General features: G+C 44.2%; 1 protein-coding gene across 2 annotated transcripts in view; it reads left to right on the top strand.

Moving 5' to 3' along the window:
* KCNH5 (potassium voltage-gated channel subfamily H member 5) overlaps positions 1–18,075 on the top strand; it is a 176,372-nt gene extending 158,297 nt beyond the window's left edge. For both annotated transcript variants that reach the window (XM_074583717.1, XM_074583718.1), the window contains one exon: positions 4,174–18,075. In XM_074583717.1, coding sequence (XP_074439818.1) covers positions 4,174–5,121 — 948 coding nt within the window. In that variant the 3' untranslated portion in view covers positions 5,122–18,075. The remainder of the gene's footprint in view (positions 1–4,173) is intronic.
* Positions 18,076–19,877: the final 1,802 nt, after the last annotated feature.

The following is a 19,877-nucleotide window of genomic DNA, read 5'->3' as shown; positions in this document are numbered from 1 at the left end:
ACGGCGAGTTACCTCTTGGTACGGAGGGGCGGGAAAGGAGGTTGGGGTTAAGAACGAATGGGGAACCTCAAGCTACTGTTGTCTCCTTTGTGCCTGCCTTGTAGATAACCCAAATACTTCAGTTCCCAGGGCTGGCCATCAGTTAACTTCTGCTTAACCTTTGCCAGCTCAATAGTTAACGTCACCTCCATTCTCCCTCCTTCCCACAATAAATACATTAAAAGCAAGAAAAACAGGAACCTGGTCTCATGAAACAGGGTTTGTGTCACATGGGGCAGTCTTTCACAATCCCATCCGCAAGGGATATATACTGAATCTCCATCACATTAATGAATTTAGCACTTGCTGTGAGACAGGGATATGGCTCTTTACTGCTTGAGATGTGCTGAACACACAGTTAATTCAGTTTCTTCTGATTAACTCCTTTGGAGTTTATGTCTGTTCTTGGGACACACATTTGGACAGGCTTATGTGTAACCTCTCTGAAAAGGGTCAGGGACAACTGAGGTAGCTCATCCAATTTAAGATTTCAAAATAAGCCTCACCCAATTTTCTGAGGAATGTCAGATTGCATGAGGTGCTTTTCTGTTCTTATTTATAGAGAAAAATAGCCAGTTATAGTTATTAGACATTAATACAATTAAGTCTCCATGTAAACACATTTAATCCTATTCTGGCTTAGGTTAAACCACTGTGGAAGTGGATTAAATCCAAGCACATGAAAAAATTCCTAATATGGAAAAATTTGGTAATGAGAAACAACTTTTACTGATAGAATTCACATCTCATTTTTCCCCCAGTTCTTTGTCTGTGTAAGAGGATCTTTCTTTTCTTTTACTTGTACATATTCTAGTGATAGCGAGTAGTCCTGACCAAGACTACATCCCTGCTGTGCTAGGTGTACTTGAGGGTGGATGTCCTGAAGAGGGAACAATCTGCGCGGGGTGATGCAGGGGTGAAATTGTTTCCTTGTGGTGACAGAGTAGTTCAGTGGGTGAATGAGGACCAAGCCCTGGTCTCCAAAGTGCCATAATCTCACAGTGCCAGATGAGATATGAGGGTTTGCACGGTTGTGCATTTCAGACCAGAAAAGAAGATAGCAAATAGCTGTGAACACATCCAGGTTTCATGAGAAACCCAAGGGGAGGGACAGTGCAGAGCCCACCTTTGCTCCCTTGGAAATACGGGTCCACCATGGTAGATCAGTCCTGAATTCTTGACTCTCAGCTAGCCCCTGGATTTCTGAGTCCCATGTCATTTTCTGCGCTAATTCAGAGTGCAGCAGGCTTGCTTCTTCAAAGGAGCTGCCCATAATTGTTCCAGGGTGTAGCACTTTCTCTCCCAAGCAGAGAAAGAGGAAAGGATTTATTGAAGAGCTCTGCCAGGCTCCTGCCTGCATCCTGCAAGAGGCTGAAGGAACATCTCCTCCTGGGGAGGTGACAGGAGGACTTTGTGAGTGTGTCTTCTCCACTGCGTGGGCATAAAGTGGGGGAGAAAGCCCATGCCTGTAAGTGGTTACTGGGTCCCTGTTCTCACTTGGTTGGAGCAGATTTGCACTGCAAATCTGATGGCATTTGTCACCTCGGCTGCTCATTCCTGCAGCAGGGACGCATTCAGCTTCCCCCAAAGCACTGGCCCCATGCTGAGGCACAGCAGCGCCCAGGGCCAGACGCCTGTGCTGCTGGGCTCGACTCATCCAAGTGGCTTCTGCACAAGTGGGTCTCGGGGAAAAAAAAAGCCCATAGTGATTTCTTGGCTTTCAGAAGGTCTCACTTCAGGAGTGTGAGGTACAGGCGGTGTCAAATTAGCAAAGTCTTGGCTTTTCTTCTGCAGAAGGCAGCACCAGCAGTCACGGGTAATTACATTCTGTGCAGGGAGATAACCTCTGTCTGGAGAAGTTTTGAACTGAGAGAAGAAAAGAGGGAAATGAAATAACAAGAGCAGGCTGGTGGAAGAAAAGGGAGATGAGGGTAGTTTTCAGTAAAGCATAAAAGTGTTTGGAGAGAATATAAAAAGCTGGTGCTGTAGTCTTTGTTGTTATCACTCTGGTCTTTACAAACAGCTGGTGGGACAGAAGTTATCAAAGTCACCTCATGCCTCTCCCGACTGTGCGTTCACTGGACACGGGAGCGCTGCAAGCCCCTGCCAGGCTGCAGGCAGCTGCCTGCCTTGCAGCGTCCCTGGCTGCCTCCGGCCACCACCTGCCAGGCAGAAGCTGTCTGGAGAAGAGGAGGGTGCTCAAGCTGTGAAATAGGGTCATGGCCACAGAGCAGGGAAACATTGGGTAGAGGATGTTTTCCTCACTCCAGATGTTTTCAGGGACCCAGCCACTCTGGCCTGGCACAGCAGAGGGAAGAGCAGCACAGCCACTCGGGGAGAGCAGCGGAGGAACCGGCCATCTTCTCTGAGACACATTTTGGGGACACACATCCTTGCAGCTGGTTGCTTTCAGCATTGCGTCATCTGCCAGAGGTGCCATGCTGTCCCCCAGGGAAAGAAAGGCACAAGCAAAACAACATAACCCACCTTCCAAATCCTCATTGAGAAAGCATGGCTTCAATTAAATGTAATTACTTAATTTTGAAACAAGGGCAACTTCTCTTGCATTTATTTGCTCTCCCCAGTGGCTTGTCTGAAAGAGAGTGAGAGAGTTGCTCCATGAGGGTAGGTGCTAATGAAGGGGAGCTTCCACATGAGTCTTGTGTGTTGCTGCATCTAGGTCAGAGGAGTCAGATGAAAGTATCTTCCATGTTTCTCTCTTGGTTTGTTGTGGGTTTTTTTTGTTTGTTTGTTTGTTAAACTAGGCTTCTAATAAACTCGTTAACTTTCCAAATTATTATAAGCAGCTGCATCTATCAGCAGCACACAAGGATATATTTACTGAGTTTGAAAGCTCTCTAACGAAGCTTTGAAGTCCAGCTCATCCCAGATTCATACAGGGAAGGAGTTGTAGCCATTGTAGCGCTCTTCTGCCGACTTCTAAATATGTTAGGCTTGAAAGCAACTATTTCTTTGCAAATATGGACAGGCATGAGAAGCCTTTTTATAAAAAATAAATAGATACTGAAATATGGATACTTCAAAACCTACATCTGACTGTCACAGGGTTTTGTTTGTGTTGCAGGGTCTTTCTTTTACTTTTCTTACCAACACTTATCCCTACACGGTCCGTATTTGCATTTAAGCACGTGCTGCTTTTCACTTTAGTGTTGTGATCCAGAGCACCAGAGAACCGGTGTTTTCCTATCCTGCCTCAGTCCCACATTCAGGAAAACTGGATGAACCTACAAAAATAAAATAATTCATATGAGTAATATGCATAAAGTCAACAGAAAAGTTTTTACTCTGTGGATCCTTCAACAGCTTGAGGCTCAGATTCCTTTTTCTGTAGAGGCCTGAGAGATGCTGCAGGGTGAAATACCTGCAGTATTAAATGTCATCACAAAAGGGTGGATATTTCTGTGTTTTATAATCACACACCCATGTTAGGGTGCTTCTCCACGGTGCTCCCAGTGCACCCACACATATTAGACATGTAAACTATGCAGGAAAAGCTTGTGTTGCTGTGTGAAGCCATGCAACACGGCACATAGGGAACCTAATTGCACCCTCCAGCCACTCCTACAAAACTAGCAATAAGGAGAGCTAAAAAGTATTGAGCACATTTGGATTTTCCAGTCTCTGGAAGGGTACGTACATTGAATTAAACTTACAGCTGTGTAGTCTCCACTGAATTACTGTTTCCTTTTGATCTCTACAAAGGATAGTGACGAAGCAGGTATGACTGTGAGTAATGGGTAGGTGGGTATCAGCATTTGGGTTCTTGGTCTCTTTCTTTCTTCTCTTTATTCAGTTTCTTTTCTTCTCTTGGTGTTTGGATGTTTTTCATTCTTTAAGGCTCTATCTTCTGCATCAAAAATAAAGGTGAAACCTACTTTTAATCTATACTTTTAAGAAAGTGTGTATGTATATATTTGTACCCTGTATATGCAGTGGCATATATCGGAGGTTACTGTGTCTTGATCAGCTCCATTTGAATTCACTACAAGAAATTAAGGTAGAAAGTGAGGAGAAATGGCTGTTCTCTCAATACTGTTTCCCCATCTCCCGGTAACGTTCGCTGTATGCAATGTCCTTTGGATACTGACTCTGTTGTGGGTTTATCACCCATAGATCATTTTCCGGAAAATCAGCGATGTCAAGAAGGAAGAAGAGGAGCGCCTGCGCCAGAAGAACGAGGTGACGCTGAGCATCCCTGTGGACCATCCTGTGCGGAAACTCTTCCAGAAATTCAAACAGCAAAAGGAGATGCGTAACCAAGGCTCAACCCACATCGATCCAGAAAGGAACCAGCTTCAGGTGGAAAGCCGGAGCGTGCAGAACGGGGCCTCCATCACAGGCACCAGCGTGGTCACCGTGTCTCAGATCACCCCCATCCAGGCATCCCTGGCTTACATGAAAACCAGTGAGGCCGTGAAGCAGAACAACAGGGATGCAATGGAGCTCAAGCCAAATGGAAATGGAGACCAAAAATGTCTGAAGGTAAACAGTCCCATGCGGATGAAAAACGGGAACGGGAAGGGGTGGCTTCGACTGAAGAACACGATGGGGACCCACGAGGAGAAGAAGGAGGACTGGAACAACGTCACAAAGGCAGAGTCCATGGGCTTGCTGTCCGATGACCCCAAGTGCAATGACTCGGAGAACGGTGTAAATAAAAACCCACTGAGGAAAACAGACTCTTGTGACAGTGGAATAACAAAAAGTGACCTTCGCTTGGATAAAGCTGGTGAGACTCGCAGCCCCCTGGAGCACAGCCCCATTCAGGCTGATGCTAGGCATCCTTTCTACCCTATTCCTGAGCAGGCCTTACAAACCACGCTGCAGGAAGTCAAGCACGAACTCAAAGAAGATATCCAGCTGCTAAGCAGCAGGATGGCTGCCCTTGAGAAGCAGGTGGCAGAAATTTTAAAAATATTGTCCGAAAAGAACGTACCCCAGATCTCTTCCCCCGAGTCTCACTTATCACCCCAGCGCCCCTCCCAGATACCCTGTCAGGATATTTTTAGTGTTTCAAGGCCTGCATCACCTGAATCAGAAAAAGATGAAATCCACTTTTAGCATATACCTATGTGTATATATGTATACAGTATATATGCAGAGGTGTATATATACCTTTATACATATATATGTGTGTGTGTATACGGTAAATATATATACATATATATTTTCACTTGCATCCAATATGACTTGAACACACCAAGGATTTTGATATGTAAATATTGCATGTCCAGCTGGATTCTGGCCTGCCAAAGAAAACAATTATTAACATAGATATTGCTTGTATAATATGCAGTTGACTGCATGCACACTTTACATTTATTTATAATCTCTATTATGTAATAAAAGAATGACTTTTGTTTAACAAAGGCAATGTACTATTTAAAGAATCAGGGTCTAACCTGCCAATATTGCCATGAAAGTTTTGATCTCAGGCTGGGTGAATTGAGCTTTTATTTCCTCACTGTCTTTTCTGCCGAGTTAAACAGTAGATTAACGTGACCACATGGAGGACACGTTCAGACTCCAATTAGTATTGTTTCCTGGTATCATTCCATTACAGTATGTTGTATATTTGGTGATGAATTCCCCTACTCCTCCTAAAGGGAGGGCTCAGCTCAGTGGCCAGGGAAGGGCACCGTGTCCGGTGCTGGGGTGGATCACTGGAATTTACTCGTGTGGGTATTGTGCATGCACAGCCTTTTATTTCAAGTATCCTCCTGCTCTTTTAACATCGTAAGTAAGAAATAATAATGGTGATTTATATAACAAAACGAAACTAACAGAAACCCTCTCAGCTGCACTCCCTGTGTGTTTGGGGGTAACTTCTTTCTTGAAAGCCTCCTTTTACTGATGCCATTTTTACTGAACTGTTAGAGTAAAATTATGTATATTCTCTTTGTAGCACTCAGCGATGGTGTCCGGTTCTGTCAGTATCTTCATTAGGATGTCTCGTTTTTGCAGGGCTGAGGTTGCTCTCTCGCTGTCCCCCCCACAATGCCTCTGGCAGAAAGGCTTTGCACGAGGTCTGAGCAAAGGAGAGAACAATTGTAATTCAGCTACGTGGGAGCCATGTGAGGAGGTTTGAAAGCCTGAAGTTAAAAGGCTGTAGTTAAATCCCCCTCTACTCTCTTTTCTGAGGACATTTATCAGTCTGCAACTACTTCTGAGAAGAAGAGAAAATAACCAGTCAGGATGAAATTCCCCTTAGTCTAAGCCACCTGGATGATACTGTTTGGGTGGGAGAGTGGTGGGTGTGTTGGGGAGGTGAAGTCCTCCCTAGGGCGCTGCCCGCTGCTCTTGCGTTGGACTTGTGGAAGGTTTTGGTGCATGGCGGGGCATGCTTCAAGAGCAGGCTTGCAGTGCCCACACAGCCATGTGTACTAAGGCCCTTAAGTCTGTGTCGGATGCTCCGACCTTCCTCTTAGCTGTCTCCTATCAGCATCTCCCAGTCTTGAACCATACTCAGACCTCACCTCTGTCGCCTAGGCTGGAGCATCACCCTCCATGCAGCGCTGCTGGCTTCACAGGGCTGCAGCAGGGCAGGCTCTTGCACTGGATCCTGTTTGTTCTCCTGTTTGGAGATGAGATTTTGGACTCTGCCTGGGTCTAGCATCTGAGTGTGGTGGGGTTTTTTGCCTCTCTGTTTGCACTGGTTGAGAATCCAGACACAGGTGATGCACAGCAGAAATGGCCATGGCAGCTTCAGAGCTGTTAACCAGTACAGCTTGAGGCCAGCCCAGCAGAGTGCCATGGCCCCTTCAGAGAAGGATTTCTTCTCCACACTTAAATGGCCTCTTGCATCAAGATCCCATGTTTTCAAAAGTGCCTGGAGTAAAACACGTACGTACCACAAAGCATCACTATCAATCAGGTAAATAAAAGACATATTTATAATTACTGGGCATCCTTACCAGACACCAGTACCGGTTCCATTACTTAACATTTTGAATCTAAAGTAAACTAAATCACTTCCTGAAAAGCTAAAAAACAAAACAAAACAAAACAAAAACCCCAAACAAAAACCCCAATACTGCAAAACAGTTTTTGCAGTAGTGGCAATTAGGAACTTGCTTCTTAGGGTGAACATCTCTTCTACTGTGAAATCCAAACCCATAAACCCCAAAAAGTTCATAAGAAAGCCAAAGAAGCCATTGCTTCTGTTGTGTCAATTCATGGAGGCTTTTTGGGAGATGATGGTCTTTCTCATTTGCTGTTTCTTTCTGGCCTGTTTCCGCCCCTTCTCCAGTTCCTTTCTTTAGGAAATCATAGACAAAAAAAAAAAAAAAAGAAAAAGGAAGCATAAAAAGTCACCGAAAGGGACAACTCTTCCCAAAGTTTGGTGGTTAGGCTGCCCGCCCATTACAGTTTTCCGCAGCTGCAATTGCCGCTGTCAAAACTTGCAGCAGCTGTATTGTGCGGCTGCTGTTGGAACACAAGTGCTAATCTGTAACTCTGCAACCATGCTTTGGGCTGCAAGAACAAACTGCACTCGCAAAACAGCAGGACCTTCAAGGTCCTGCTCTAAACCCTTCCCTGGGACTCTGAAGGAATCTGGGCGCTATGGGATTAGGGAATTACAGGGTTGCTGCAGGCTACTGGAGTATGTACAGACCTTGTGGGTACCACTTAAGTGCCAAGCTTTGAAGATACGTCTGTTCCTGCCTGACTTGGATTGCTGGTTAGGACAGACACACAGCAACCATCAAGAGCTGCGCGGTGAATACCCAAGTCATGCAGGCTGTCAGGGGCCAGGTTTTGGTAAAATTCCTTGAATGAATGAATCTGCCACGACGTAACGCTGCAAAAGAGCTAGCGGGGTAATGGGGGTGACTGTTAGAAAGCTTTAGCCTTAATGGCGTTCCTCTGCCTTTGTGAAGGACTTATTTTCTTTCTCTGTAACTGATATTAATTCTAGATAGAACTGCATGGCATGCAAAGGGATCTCTATTTAGGTTTATCTTGCAAGTCAGGTGTAACTTCGTGCCACTTTGCAATGAGAGAACATGTAACAGGATTAATCTAACCTTGAAAATTATTTGAGCCCCGAACGTCTATTACAGTTCAAATGCAACTCAAGTGGTTTTAAAAAGTGTAGTGGCTAAAAGCTATAAGTAGTGTAAAATCCCAAGTTCTTGAACCAACTATGGTGTTTCCGGGTCCACTTCTGGTGCTGTTTTAACTCTGATGTTCCAATATTGTCCATTGCAAGTTCAGCGGTACCAGCTTGTACCTTGTACGAGGCAGTTAGCGTGATGGGTATCTTGCAGCCTACAGGCGGGCTATCCCAAGCCCTGTGTGCTGGGGGTGCAGTTGGAGGCCCAATTTGCAGTATTGACTCTAGTGGCTATCGCTCTGAAAATTTGGCTTGTACAATTCCGAAGTACTTTGCCTCCAAAATTTTGTGATGGGAGCGTTACATGTTGTTTCATGGAGTTGTTACCGGGGCAGTGGTTCAGCTTTCCCATCGCCTCGCGGTTGTGCATGATGCGATCGAGCGTGCTGCTGACCGGGGCATTCCTTTTCTGTTAAAGAGGCACGAGTCATAGTCTTGTAGTTCAGGCGTGACTGAAAGCAAACACCTATAGTTATAAGTGCAATAAGGACACAAACGTGTCTCTTCCACCTAAGTCAGTGCTCAAGTAGCGACCTGCCGTGTGGAGGGAGCTCTCTTGGCTGCATGCTTTCCTTTCCTTTAAGAGCTGTATCCCCATACAGGTGTTCCTGCCATGTGCTGGTAACAGCATTCTTAGCACTTACCTTGTGCTTTGTGTGTTCAAAGCATTTCACCTGCACACAAGTGGATTTTATCTTTCTGGACTTTTGGAGTAGAAATAAAACGTGTACAGAAAAGTAAACACTTTCCAAAGCAAATGAACTAGAGTACTTTTAATAGCTTTTGTGTAATATTACATACACGAGATAGAACAGCACTTCAGGATAATAACTGAAAAAAATCAATTGTGGTGAAGATTCGGTTCTTCTGAATTTGTATTTGTAAATCCTTTTTTCCATCTTTCTGTCTTTGCCAGGGGACGGGGGTTAGAGCAGAGCTGACTCTGGAAGTGACAAACTTAAGCTTTGCTGATTTTTCTTTTCCCTGTTCTGCGGAAGTAGCACAACTATAGGGACTCGATGCTGCTGGCACCGAAGTTTGGGCTCATTGCTAGATTCAAATTCAGTCTTCATTTACCACCACATGGAAAGCAACTCTGTTACACAGGTGTGAACTGAAGGTTGAATCTGATGATCATATTGGACCTTAAAGTGTATTTTGGATCCCAGAAAATTTTAGAGAAGTGGCAGCTGCAGAAATAACGTTGTACTATTTAGAAGCTGTGAGCAGTCGCTCTGGAAGTAACTGAGACCGTTCTACAGACGTCATTATTTGCATGGGTCAGAAAACAGATGTTGTGCTCATGAAATAGCTTGGAGGCTTTTGGGGGAAAAAGATGTCCTGAACTGGAAGGGAAAATAAAAAGTCAAGGGTTTAATATGGAATTAGGGAGTGAGGAGGTAGAGGCATATATTATAGTGAATTGACACTTTTGTACTTGGATTTTGAGCATTTAGAAAACACAAACCTACATTTTTTTGATGTCAGACTTGGACAGATTGATTGTTGAAATAAATATTTTTTTCCTAAGTCGGGTGGCATCAAAGTGATGCCCATTTCTTAGAAACAGCGTTCAAATACCATTTTCCTACAGAAGAGAGTTTTACCAGGTTTTGTTACTGTTTTTTTTAATAGGCTTTATGTAAAGGCTTTTTTCATTCTTTTTTTGTACCAGAAGCTCCCGTGTTAACACGTATCTTCAGGTCTAAAGGATCTATATTGCTCTATAGTCTTGCTGCTAACATACTTGTTAGAGAGGGTTTGAGGAGCGGGATTCCTTTGGAGAAAGGCATCTCTCCATGGCAGCCTGGGCTCTCTGACTCTCCCGTCCTGAGCTGCAGTGGGAGCTGTGAGCACTGAACAGCTGTAGTTTGCATTTTTTCTTCGCACTTCTGGATCTGCACTGATTTCCTTCAGAGAATTTAAGGAAGGAAACAGAAAAGTTGACACTGTAGTTTTTCCTGTATGGCCCCAGCCCTTCACCTGTGTCTGTGCCACCAGAGCAGTGCTTCCCCTTGGAGCCTACAGGGAGGAAAAGTTTGATCCAGTTAGATTTCCACATCTGGGAATAGTTTTTATATTTTTCTCCCTTTTTTTTTTTTTTTTGTACAAATGGATAACATGATCTTTATGTGTTTTGTTGCTTTTAGTATGTTATAGTGTATTTCAAAACAAATACATTCTTAAAGCAAAGTTCTGCATGAAGCTAAAATAGACAAGCAGTCCACATTATTCCTGGCAGAAAAGCAGCAAATTTTCTTACTGTCATAAAGAATATTGTGCAAAGATCAGCCTTGTGATACCTAACAAACGAGAAACAAAATAAAATCATCCGTACTGAGGGTGCATTTAGTCACACAGAAAATTGACCTTGTATTGCACAGTGGGACAAGAAGGCATATATTGATTTTGAATACTCAAATTATAGAAGCATTCAAAAAGGGCTTGACCAGGCCTCGATAAAAAAGTTATATTAATTTATTATGTTATGTTAATCAGCCTCCTGATGCAAGGCAGTGGGAACCAGGCGTCTGGGGCAATATTCTCACAAACATTTTTGTCCATTGTCTATAAAGAAGATAAGTGCATTTCTTCATTATTTTCTGCTTGGAGATGTAAGCTTGCTTGGCCCACAGTCTGAGACTATTGGTGTGCGCCGACTCTGTATCTGGCTGTCTGCCACGAATACATCAATTAGCCTTAATTAAAAGGATTTTGTATTTGGTTGGGCTCAGCCCACCCCCCCCCAGCCCCTCCCAGTGACATGACTGTGCGTTAGCTGGTTCAGAGCAGGCTCAGTTCTGACCGAGCAGTGTCAGAGTATGTTTCTACTTGCCTGCAAATTCCTACACATTTGGAATGGGGACTCAGATCCGGCCTGTTTAAGACAGGTCTTTCAGGCAGGTGGGATAAATTGTGCTCTGGAGGTGCCAGTCTCTCATCATTTACTGTAGAGTAACGACTTTAGATTAGACACTTGATTTGTAGACTGCTAGAGGGTAAATGAAGTGAATCCAACCCATAACTCAAGCTCCCAGCCTGATCTCGTTTGTGTAAAAGGGACCACTTACCATCTTTGCAGCACAGAAGCACTTTCATACAGGTGACTAACAGTACAGGGAACATTGAAACGTCTCGGCATGCAGCCAGAAACAAAGTCTTCAGATCCTAAACTGCTAATGAGAGCTCCATAAAGACACTCAGATGCTCAGCTCTTGGCCTGCGGTGATCAGGTTTTTAACTTTTTTACCCCAACGCCATAGCAGGATAGTCCAGGGAGTTTTAGCAGTTGAGATGTTCTTCATCATGATGCACAACGCCAAGGCACTGGGGAAATCACCGGTCGCTTTTTGGACAGTGAAGGACTTCCACCTGTGCGGGATCTTTAGCTGCTCTGGGATATTGAGAATGTCAGGAGTCTTATTGCGGAGCTGTGTCATGCGGTGGAAAGAGGCCGAGGCTTGAAAGTGTCCAACAAAGGGAAAAATAGTAGTGAAGAGCTTCCAAGGTAGATGGAGAGTGACCGATGGTCAGGCGATTGCCCACACCAAGCAGAGCTCTGGCTCTGTGGTGTGCAGTGGGAGGAGAGGGCAAAGAAAGGGTATAAAGAATGGTGTCCAAAAATGGTGACAATATTCCACTGAAGTCCATACTTACTACTCTGTGCGTAGTGGCTGTTTGTGTCTTCATAATTTATTTATTTGGAAGTTGGCAGGCTCCTCTTTCCTTCAGGTGGCATTTAAGGATGAGGCTGGCAGCCCTTTCTGGAGTGACAACTGTGGGACAGGGAAGGGCCATTAGAGGATACTCAAATATAGATGCCCTTAGGAGAAAATGTTGACTTCAAGAGAGCCAAAACTCTTACAGCTTGCCAAAGACCTGTCAGAAGGGGGCATATAATATCCAAACTGTGTAGCATCACAGTGTATGGACCCTATATTTGAAGTTGGCCCTGCTTTGAGCAAGGGGGTTAGACCAAAAAGATTTCGAAAGGTCCCTTCCGAGCTATGTTGTTTTATCTTTTGGTGATTCTGTAGATTTTAATAGCCCAAACAGAGAGGAGGTAAAATTTGAAGTTCTTAGTTATGTTCCATTATTTTCTGGGTTTCGATTTAAATACCGTACTGAGGAGCGTGGTGCCAGTTTTCAAGATAACAAATATTTCTTAAGAGCTGATATTCATCAAGCAGACAGCAGAGAAATTTGGCGTATTCTGAAACTACAGCAAATAAATAAATCGAGCCCTTCACTGGGCTTCAGCTAACATCCACACTTGATGCCAAACACTGAGAGAAAAGTCTCGGTGACCATGTAGTTTCTGGAAGCAGTGGGCTAATACAGATGCATCAGCAACACCCACTCCTTCTTCCAGCCCCTTCCCCAGGCCAGTGAAAGGTGAGTACGGTGTCTGAAAACGCCGTCAAAAAATCAATAGCATTTGAGCTGGTGTTCAATGTTGCACTGGCAGACATGCACATCCAAGGCTATAGAAAACACGTGAAGGGCAGCGGCAAGTGGGTTTCTCATTAGTGGCTGGATCTGGAGGTGATTATCACCCCTTTGGATTCACCCTGCACCTCTCACTGTCAGTGTGTGGACGCCATTGCTGAAATGGCCTGGACTTGTCCAAAGGGTCTGGGTACGTCCATGGGGCCCGTGTACATCCCTAGAGGCTGCCCCAGCCCCATTCCCAGTCTTATTCCCTGTTTTTCTAGGCACATTGCAAGGTTTACACCTGGCCCCATTAGGTTTAACTGAAAAGCTATTTTTCCAAACCCCATAACCTCCTCCATATCCTTCACGGGGTTACTTAAAAAATCCTTTCCAATCTGTGGCTTAGCAGCAAGTCTCCAACTAAATCAGGAATAAGAGGCCAAAGCTTATGCTATCTCAGTGCATTATTTTATTAAACAAACCTTAATTTTTATTTTATTTATGGATCCTTGGAAAATCTTGAACGATAGAGTGTTCCATAGAATAGCAGGGATTGGAGAGTTTACGTTTTTTAATGAGCCAGTTTGAGAAGGGGAACTCAAGTGAGACACCAGCATCACCCTCTGTCCAGCCATGTTTGACCATATCCTCTGGTTTCCTCCTCCAGTTACACCTTAGGTGAACTTCACCACCGGTGGCACTTTGATGCCATGTTGTGCTAGTAGAAGTCCTCTTCATTTCCTTGAACAGACCCTAGGGCTCTGCTCAGCATTTCCGTGTGTGGCATGCCAGGACATGCAGGTGCTTTCCTACCCTGGGCTTGGTTTCAGAAGAATTTCCTGAGTTGTTGCACCTCTTTTCTCTGTCACCACTTTGTTGTCCTAGAAAAAAAAACCCTTCTGTGCTGGTGTCTACCTCCTCCTGCTGGTGGGGCAGGAGAGGAGGTGTATAGCGCATTGAAAGCAGGTGAGGAGTGGTGTGATACACTGCGCTTTCTGGCTGATCGGATGGGAATCCAGTTGCATTCAGGGCTGCTGCCAGGACCAGTAGTTGGAGGTCACAGTTCGGTTTGTAAATTGAGTGTCTTGCCCAAGCTCTCATGGAAGAAGTTGTTTTTTTTCCTAAAGCAAAACAAAATTTGTGCTCTGCTTCTAATTAGTCCTCTGTTGTCCCTGCAGGATTAATTACTGCTTTCTTCACTTGTATCATCAAATGCTGTTTGGCAACAGATTCCTTTTTATTTTTTTTTTTTAGGTATAATTAGGAGTCCTGGCATTGCAAACAAGCAAAGTCAGGTGGTACTTAAAAACTACAGAGCTGAAATGTCACCTAAACTAGTAGCTTAAATGTAGCTTTTGAATACTAACAATCCCCATTGCACTCACTGTGTGTTCAGAGCTCATCGCTTTGGGGTCATCGGTACATCAGTGTGAACGTCCTTCTCCTGAAATCAATAACAGAAGGGTTTTTGTTCTTCAGGATTCTCCCACAGTGTGGCGCTTAGGAAAGGACCGTGGATGCAAGGATGCAATGGCACCTCCCAACTCTTCCTACTGCCCATTTGTGCTCTGTAGATTCCCTTTCTTGACTTAAAGGAAGGGCTGAGTGCCACCAACTGCATAATACTGTCAAGTGGTAAATTCAATTTATCGAGTGGGAGAGGCAGTAGCTAGCAATAAGGCAGGATTTGGGTTTTAAAAATCTGCCTTCTGGGAATCGGGCAAGCTACCAGAAAGACAATAAAGGATTTATCTGGCAATGCATGCCAAAGGAATGCTAAACATGCAAGCGGGTGAATTTATTGATACCAGCGAAAAAGCTCGTTAGTGTTAAAGTGCAAAGCAACTCTGTAAATGTACCTTTCAACTGTCCCAGTAAAAGCCTGTATTCAGACAAGGGAAAAATAAGGCTTGTGTCTGTGGAGTGCAGAACTGGCTCATCACCTTTCCCAGCAAACTTGCATGCAAAACATGCTTCCCCAAAGGCAACAGTTAGCACTATTTTACTAGCATGGAAAAATTTCACAACTATCCTCAATGTATTTCCCCCGCCAGTAGCTTCACAGTGAGTCAAAGATGCTCCTAGAGCTGATACTGCAGTATTTCTCGTAGGACTGGTTTGTTCCCTTCCTTACTTGTCACTGATTGCTCTTTAAAAAAGCTGTGGCCCTGTAAGGGATGTGGGAGCCCTCACCTGAAGCTTGCGGGCATGCAGTGGCGACAATGATTCATTATTCATATTAAGGAAAACATCCCAGTAGTAAAAATACACTTGCTAACTGTCTAAAGCTCCAAGGCCTTACGAGCACAGTTTATGTAACAAAATCCCATTAGTACTGCAAACCGTTGTCACATGAGTTAGGACATGATATGCTTCATAAACTTTGCATACTTATTTACTGTTGTTATGCATATAGCACCTGGCTGGGGCTTTTACATGCAGATGTAGCTGCGTATCTTCTGTTAATTTCTGCGTGTTTTGAAAGCTGCGTAATAAGAAGCAGAATATTTTCCACAATGAAAAGCAGTGTTTTCCCTCCTTGCTTATCCCTCCCTTCCTTCCTTCCTTCCTTCCTTCCTTCCTTCCTTCCTTCCTTCCTTTTCTTTTTCTTTCTTTTCTTTCTTCCTTTTTCTCTTTCACTTTTGCTTCCTTCCCTTCCTTGACTTCTTTTTTTCCTGCCTAGATTATTAGGCTAGCAACTTGTCGAAATGGGATGATTGATTAAGTAATGTTGCATCAGCAGATTTAATGAGATAATGATCTGTTTTGCTATTTGTGTTCAGAAGAAATAATATGCTAATAGGCATTGTAGTTAGGTCTGATTTGTTCATGTCCTGCTTAAATACCAGCCAGTGACCAAGTGGTTCAGTAAAGCGTCTCAGCAGATCTAAATTGTGTTCTCCGTTTTGAAGGTAAATGTTTTCAGACCTCAAGCATTCTGTGTAAATGTTCTTATTAAGGTCAGTGGCAATCTTTCCATTAGTTTCTATACTCTAACCCAGTTCTCGCATAAGGACCAGGAGAGTGAGTTCCAGCGTGGGCTGAGCCTTCTCAAAACTGAGAGCTGAGGGTACCAGAATTTTAATTTCAGGCCATTGTCCAATGCAAATGGGTCCAAGATTTCATGCCCTACAAAACTCTGCATGCCAAATGCAGGCAGAAATATAGAGGTTGTGTTTGAAGGTTGGGGCAGCAAGGTAAATTGCCATAAGAATCAGCTGAACAGATCAGGGAAAGGGCACTTTTTAATTAATACATATTTGAATCCAAATTACTTATTCTCAGTGTCTGAACTGTCAGTAATTTCCACCCAAAGTAACTGCTCAAAATTAATGACTGTCTAGAATATCCTGGTACAAGCCAGGTACGTACGTAAGCTGTGCAAACACTCTCTGGGGAGAAGCACAGGTAAAAATAAAGTTATTGGTACCACAGAGAGAGATGATGACAAAGGCTGGAGGTTTTGCACCAGGTACTGTGAGACTCTGGATCCTTCCCTGCCATGCCTGTATCCAAGCATTAGTGATTCAGACATGGGCTGACGTGCTCAACTTTTGAGTCCTGTGTTTCCTCATGTCTGTTCACACCTGCAGTGGAGCAGAGCATCATGCAGGGAAGGAGCAGCTTGCGCAGGACTTCATGAAGTGGAGCCCGCACACCAGACCAGGCTTTGAAGGGGGAAGTCCTGGCTCCGTGATGGCCACAGGAGTTTCGGCATGGGTTTTAGGATTCCTCCCCTGCCTCCCCCATCCCTTTGAAATGCTTATGAGTTCCCACTCACCTTAAGGCAACTAGTCATCCTAGGCTCTTAAAGGAAGAAAAATCTGGGGAATATAGGAGGAAAAGGGCTTGAGGGGTGGGCATGGTCTTGCGTAGTCTCTGTGCACTCCCAGCTCCCCAGCGGGGTCTGATGAAGTAATCTTGTAACAGCATGCTCCAGTATTCACAATTAGTGGCAGGTGGAGATTTTTCTGAACACATCGTCCTCACAGAGGACCTCATTACAGTCAAAACGCTGTACTATTTTTCTAGCTTTTTTCCCAGGCTTTCCCCCCCTCACCCCAAATCACAATTGAAAACTAAACTGAGCCAGGAGCTGCTATACAAGCCTGCACAGAGAGAGGCTGAACCTAAAAAACCACCCCAGCCTGCCCTGCAAGGTACCCACACGGTCTGTGTCGAGCGCCCAACCGAGGCATAACCTGCCTTCTCTTTTTCTCTGCTGAAATGCAGCTACGTGGCCAATATGCATTTTTTTTTTTTCCTTTCCCTGGGAGCAGGCAGCCTTGTCTCACCAGCCCAGGGCTCGCTGACCCGCTCGTGCTGCGACATCTCGCTCTGTACCCCTGAGCACCTGACAGGGATGATCCTGCAACGCTAATAACTGGTTTCTGCGAATTGTTCCGCTAACATTAGCAAGAATTTCTTCCCAAGCAAAGTGTAACAGGCTTTAAAGCCTCCTTTTTACCTGGAGGTCCTTAGTTTTGATTTCAAATTTCAAGGTGTCCCATTAGCTGAAAAAGCACCAGCTGGTATAATCACATTTGTGCGACCCTCATGCAGAAAGTGGGCAAAACAACTGGTTTTAAAACCTCATATTGGAAAAACTGATTTCAGAGTAACTGCGGCTTTTGAATGTATGTGATTCACAGACACTGGACTGTGGGGAGGAAAAATATTTTGGGAAAACTCTTTTTTTGCAAGGGAGAAATTGGGGGGAAGGGTTATTGCTCGGATAATGCTTCTTTTGTTACTACTTGCTGCTCTTTGTACACTAGCCAATGCAAATGGCATTCATGTTACTGATGATATTTTTGAACAGCCCAGCTATCTTTTTTGCTATTGTTAATATACTGAGGATTTGGGGGGGATTTTAAATGCCTCTGCCTTTCAGGATTATTTCTACAAAAGCAATTGATAACTGTATTTTGACAGCAGGAAGCTTATGAAAACCTAGAGAAAAAAAAATAAATAAAGCGTTTGCAACTGAACAGCTATAAAAGGAATGCACCTCTGCTACCGTATCTGAAATCTGCAAAGCGATCATGAATTACATCAAGGAAGGACCATCTTTCTACTGAAAATCACACCTCAGTTCATACAGAGTGGATGCTCCCTTGACCACTCGCGAGACTGCCGAAGAGGAACGCGTGGGAACACGTTGGTTAAACGTGACTATGCTGTCACTTTTGGACATTGCCAGGTGTGGTCGATTGAAATCGGTTAATCTGTAGCAAGTTTCTTGTTGCACTTTTCTGTTTGCTAAAATTCAACAAGGAAAATGTGGGTCACTTTAAAGCATTGGCAGACAACTGTTTCTAACCCAAAGGATTATGGGTTTTAGCACAATGAACTGTACTTCTTCAGGGAGGATCAATGTTGATTTTTTTTTTTCCACACGTCTTTACTTACATGTGGCTATATTTTCATTGATACAGAATAAAAAGTGCATTTTATTGACCTTGCATGTTTGTGTTGTTACTTCTCTTGAGCTCTGGCACCATAAAAGCGATAGCTCTTGTTTTCCTGGCCAAAGCAGAACACAATTTGTTGAGATTAATGCGCAAAACATAATCTTATTTTTAGGAGGCTTGGGGATGAGGGAGACACATATATCTATTGTTAGAATAGAATTTGTATGCAGAACAATAGGAACAATGCTTGGCCTTCCTCCTCACTAGCCTGAAGACAATTGGAAATAAATCAAGCTGAGCTGGGCACAGGTATCTCATCCATAAAACTTCTGTAGCATCTACTTGCCTCTCCCAAGCAAATCACAGTGAAGAGGGAATACTAAGAAAGTTCATGAGTTGTTACCTTTGGGCATGAGCAGGCTGGTCCTGCAAGCCTGAAGGTGGAGTGTGTGAAGTATTTGGGCAGCATGGGGCAGATATTTGAAAAGCTACACTGAGCTCACAGGCAGCAATGCTTGTGATCAGATAGAAAGACAGAGAAAACACAACCTGGTTGCTTAACTCGGGTGTGGGATGTAGAGGTTTGCCTTGCAAGCCATTTGTCAATGGCTTCTCCCTTTCATAACCACTTTTTTCCAAAGGCTGCCAAATAAATAAATGCAAATATATGGTGTATTTATATAAATACATTGTACCGTATAAAGAAGTGTTAAATGGAGACACTAGCAAAGCACCCACCTTAATTTCTCTGCCATCAAAAATGGACATGCAAAGCCTCAAGCCTGGCCTCAAGCCAAGAGAAAGACACTATCTGAACAATTGCTTCCCTATTCTACTCCTCTATGTGGTCATCTCATGTAAAATTTAGGCAACTAATTTAGGTTGCCAAGCTGGTACCTGATCCTGACAGTGATCCCTCATGACGGGCAAGACGCAGGGCACTTCCAGCTCACTGAAACCCTTTGGATTAGTTTATCTGTCCCCATTATCCAGATGGGGGCTAAGGTGGCAAGATTCATGTAATTAGTGTCCTGGGCTGCTAGTTCCAAATTGTCATTGTGCTGTACAAACATAGGCATGGAAACATGGACTCCTGTGTCTTTGCAAATACGTATCCTGCAGGTGAAATGCAGAATTTAGAGTCATCACACAACGTCTTCAAGACATACAGTATATCAAGACCATTCTTGCTGGAGACCCCATTTGCAAAAGGCTTGAAGAAATTTGTTTTTAGAGGAGCTGCCAAAAGCTTTCTGTGAACATGTTATGAGGGGCAGGCTAAATGATTGCTATAGTGAAGATGATGAAGGGAAAAGCTTACTTCACTGGCAGTATCTATTATTCTCCTGCACGTGGAGAACATGTGGTTCAGGATAAGTGAAGGAAGGATCTGTCAAGAAAAGACGTATGGATTTTTTTATTGCCGAAAAGGAAGCTACAAACAGAGCTACACTGTGAAGAAAGGTGAGCTTCTGCCCAGGCTTTTTATAAACACTTACCTCTGCAGAGGAAAGCCAGTGAGCTGGTCTTCCCCTGTGGCTGACAAGTGTCTCTGCTTGGAAGTGCCCAACAACTAAAGCAGCAAGAAAGCACAAATCTGTGTGACGGCTCCTGTTTCCATGAGCTCCCTGGCTCAGGTCTGCCAGGTGCTGCACCCATTGCTGCCTCTTGACTCTTCATTTCACTCCGTGCCTGTGAGTCAGTTGTTCCTGCCCATCTCTCACAGACTTTGCTACCTCCGAGGAGCTTCTGCCGTGGCCAGCAGTGCCTGTCGCTCCCATGGCAGCCAAGCAAGACAGACAGAGAGCTGAGCACTCATTTACTCCCTATTCAGGGCACAATTTTAAGGCCAG

Source organism: Larus michahellis, chromosome 4, assembly GCF_964199755.1.
Source record: "Larus michahellis chromosome 4, bLarMic1.1, whole genome shotgun sequence".
NCBI lineage: Eukaryota > Metazoa > Chordata > Aves > Charadriiformes > Laridae > Larus > Larus michahellis.
Note: the sequence above shows the minus strand (reverse complement) of the source record. Positions and strands in the feature narration are given on the sequence as shown.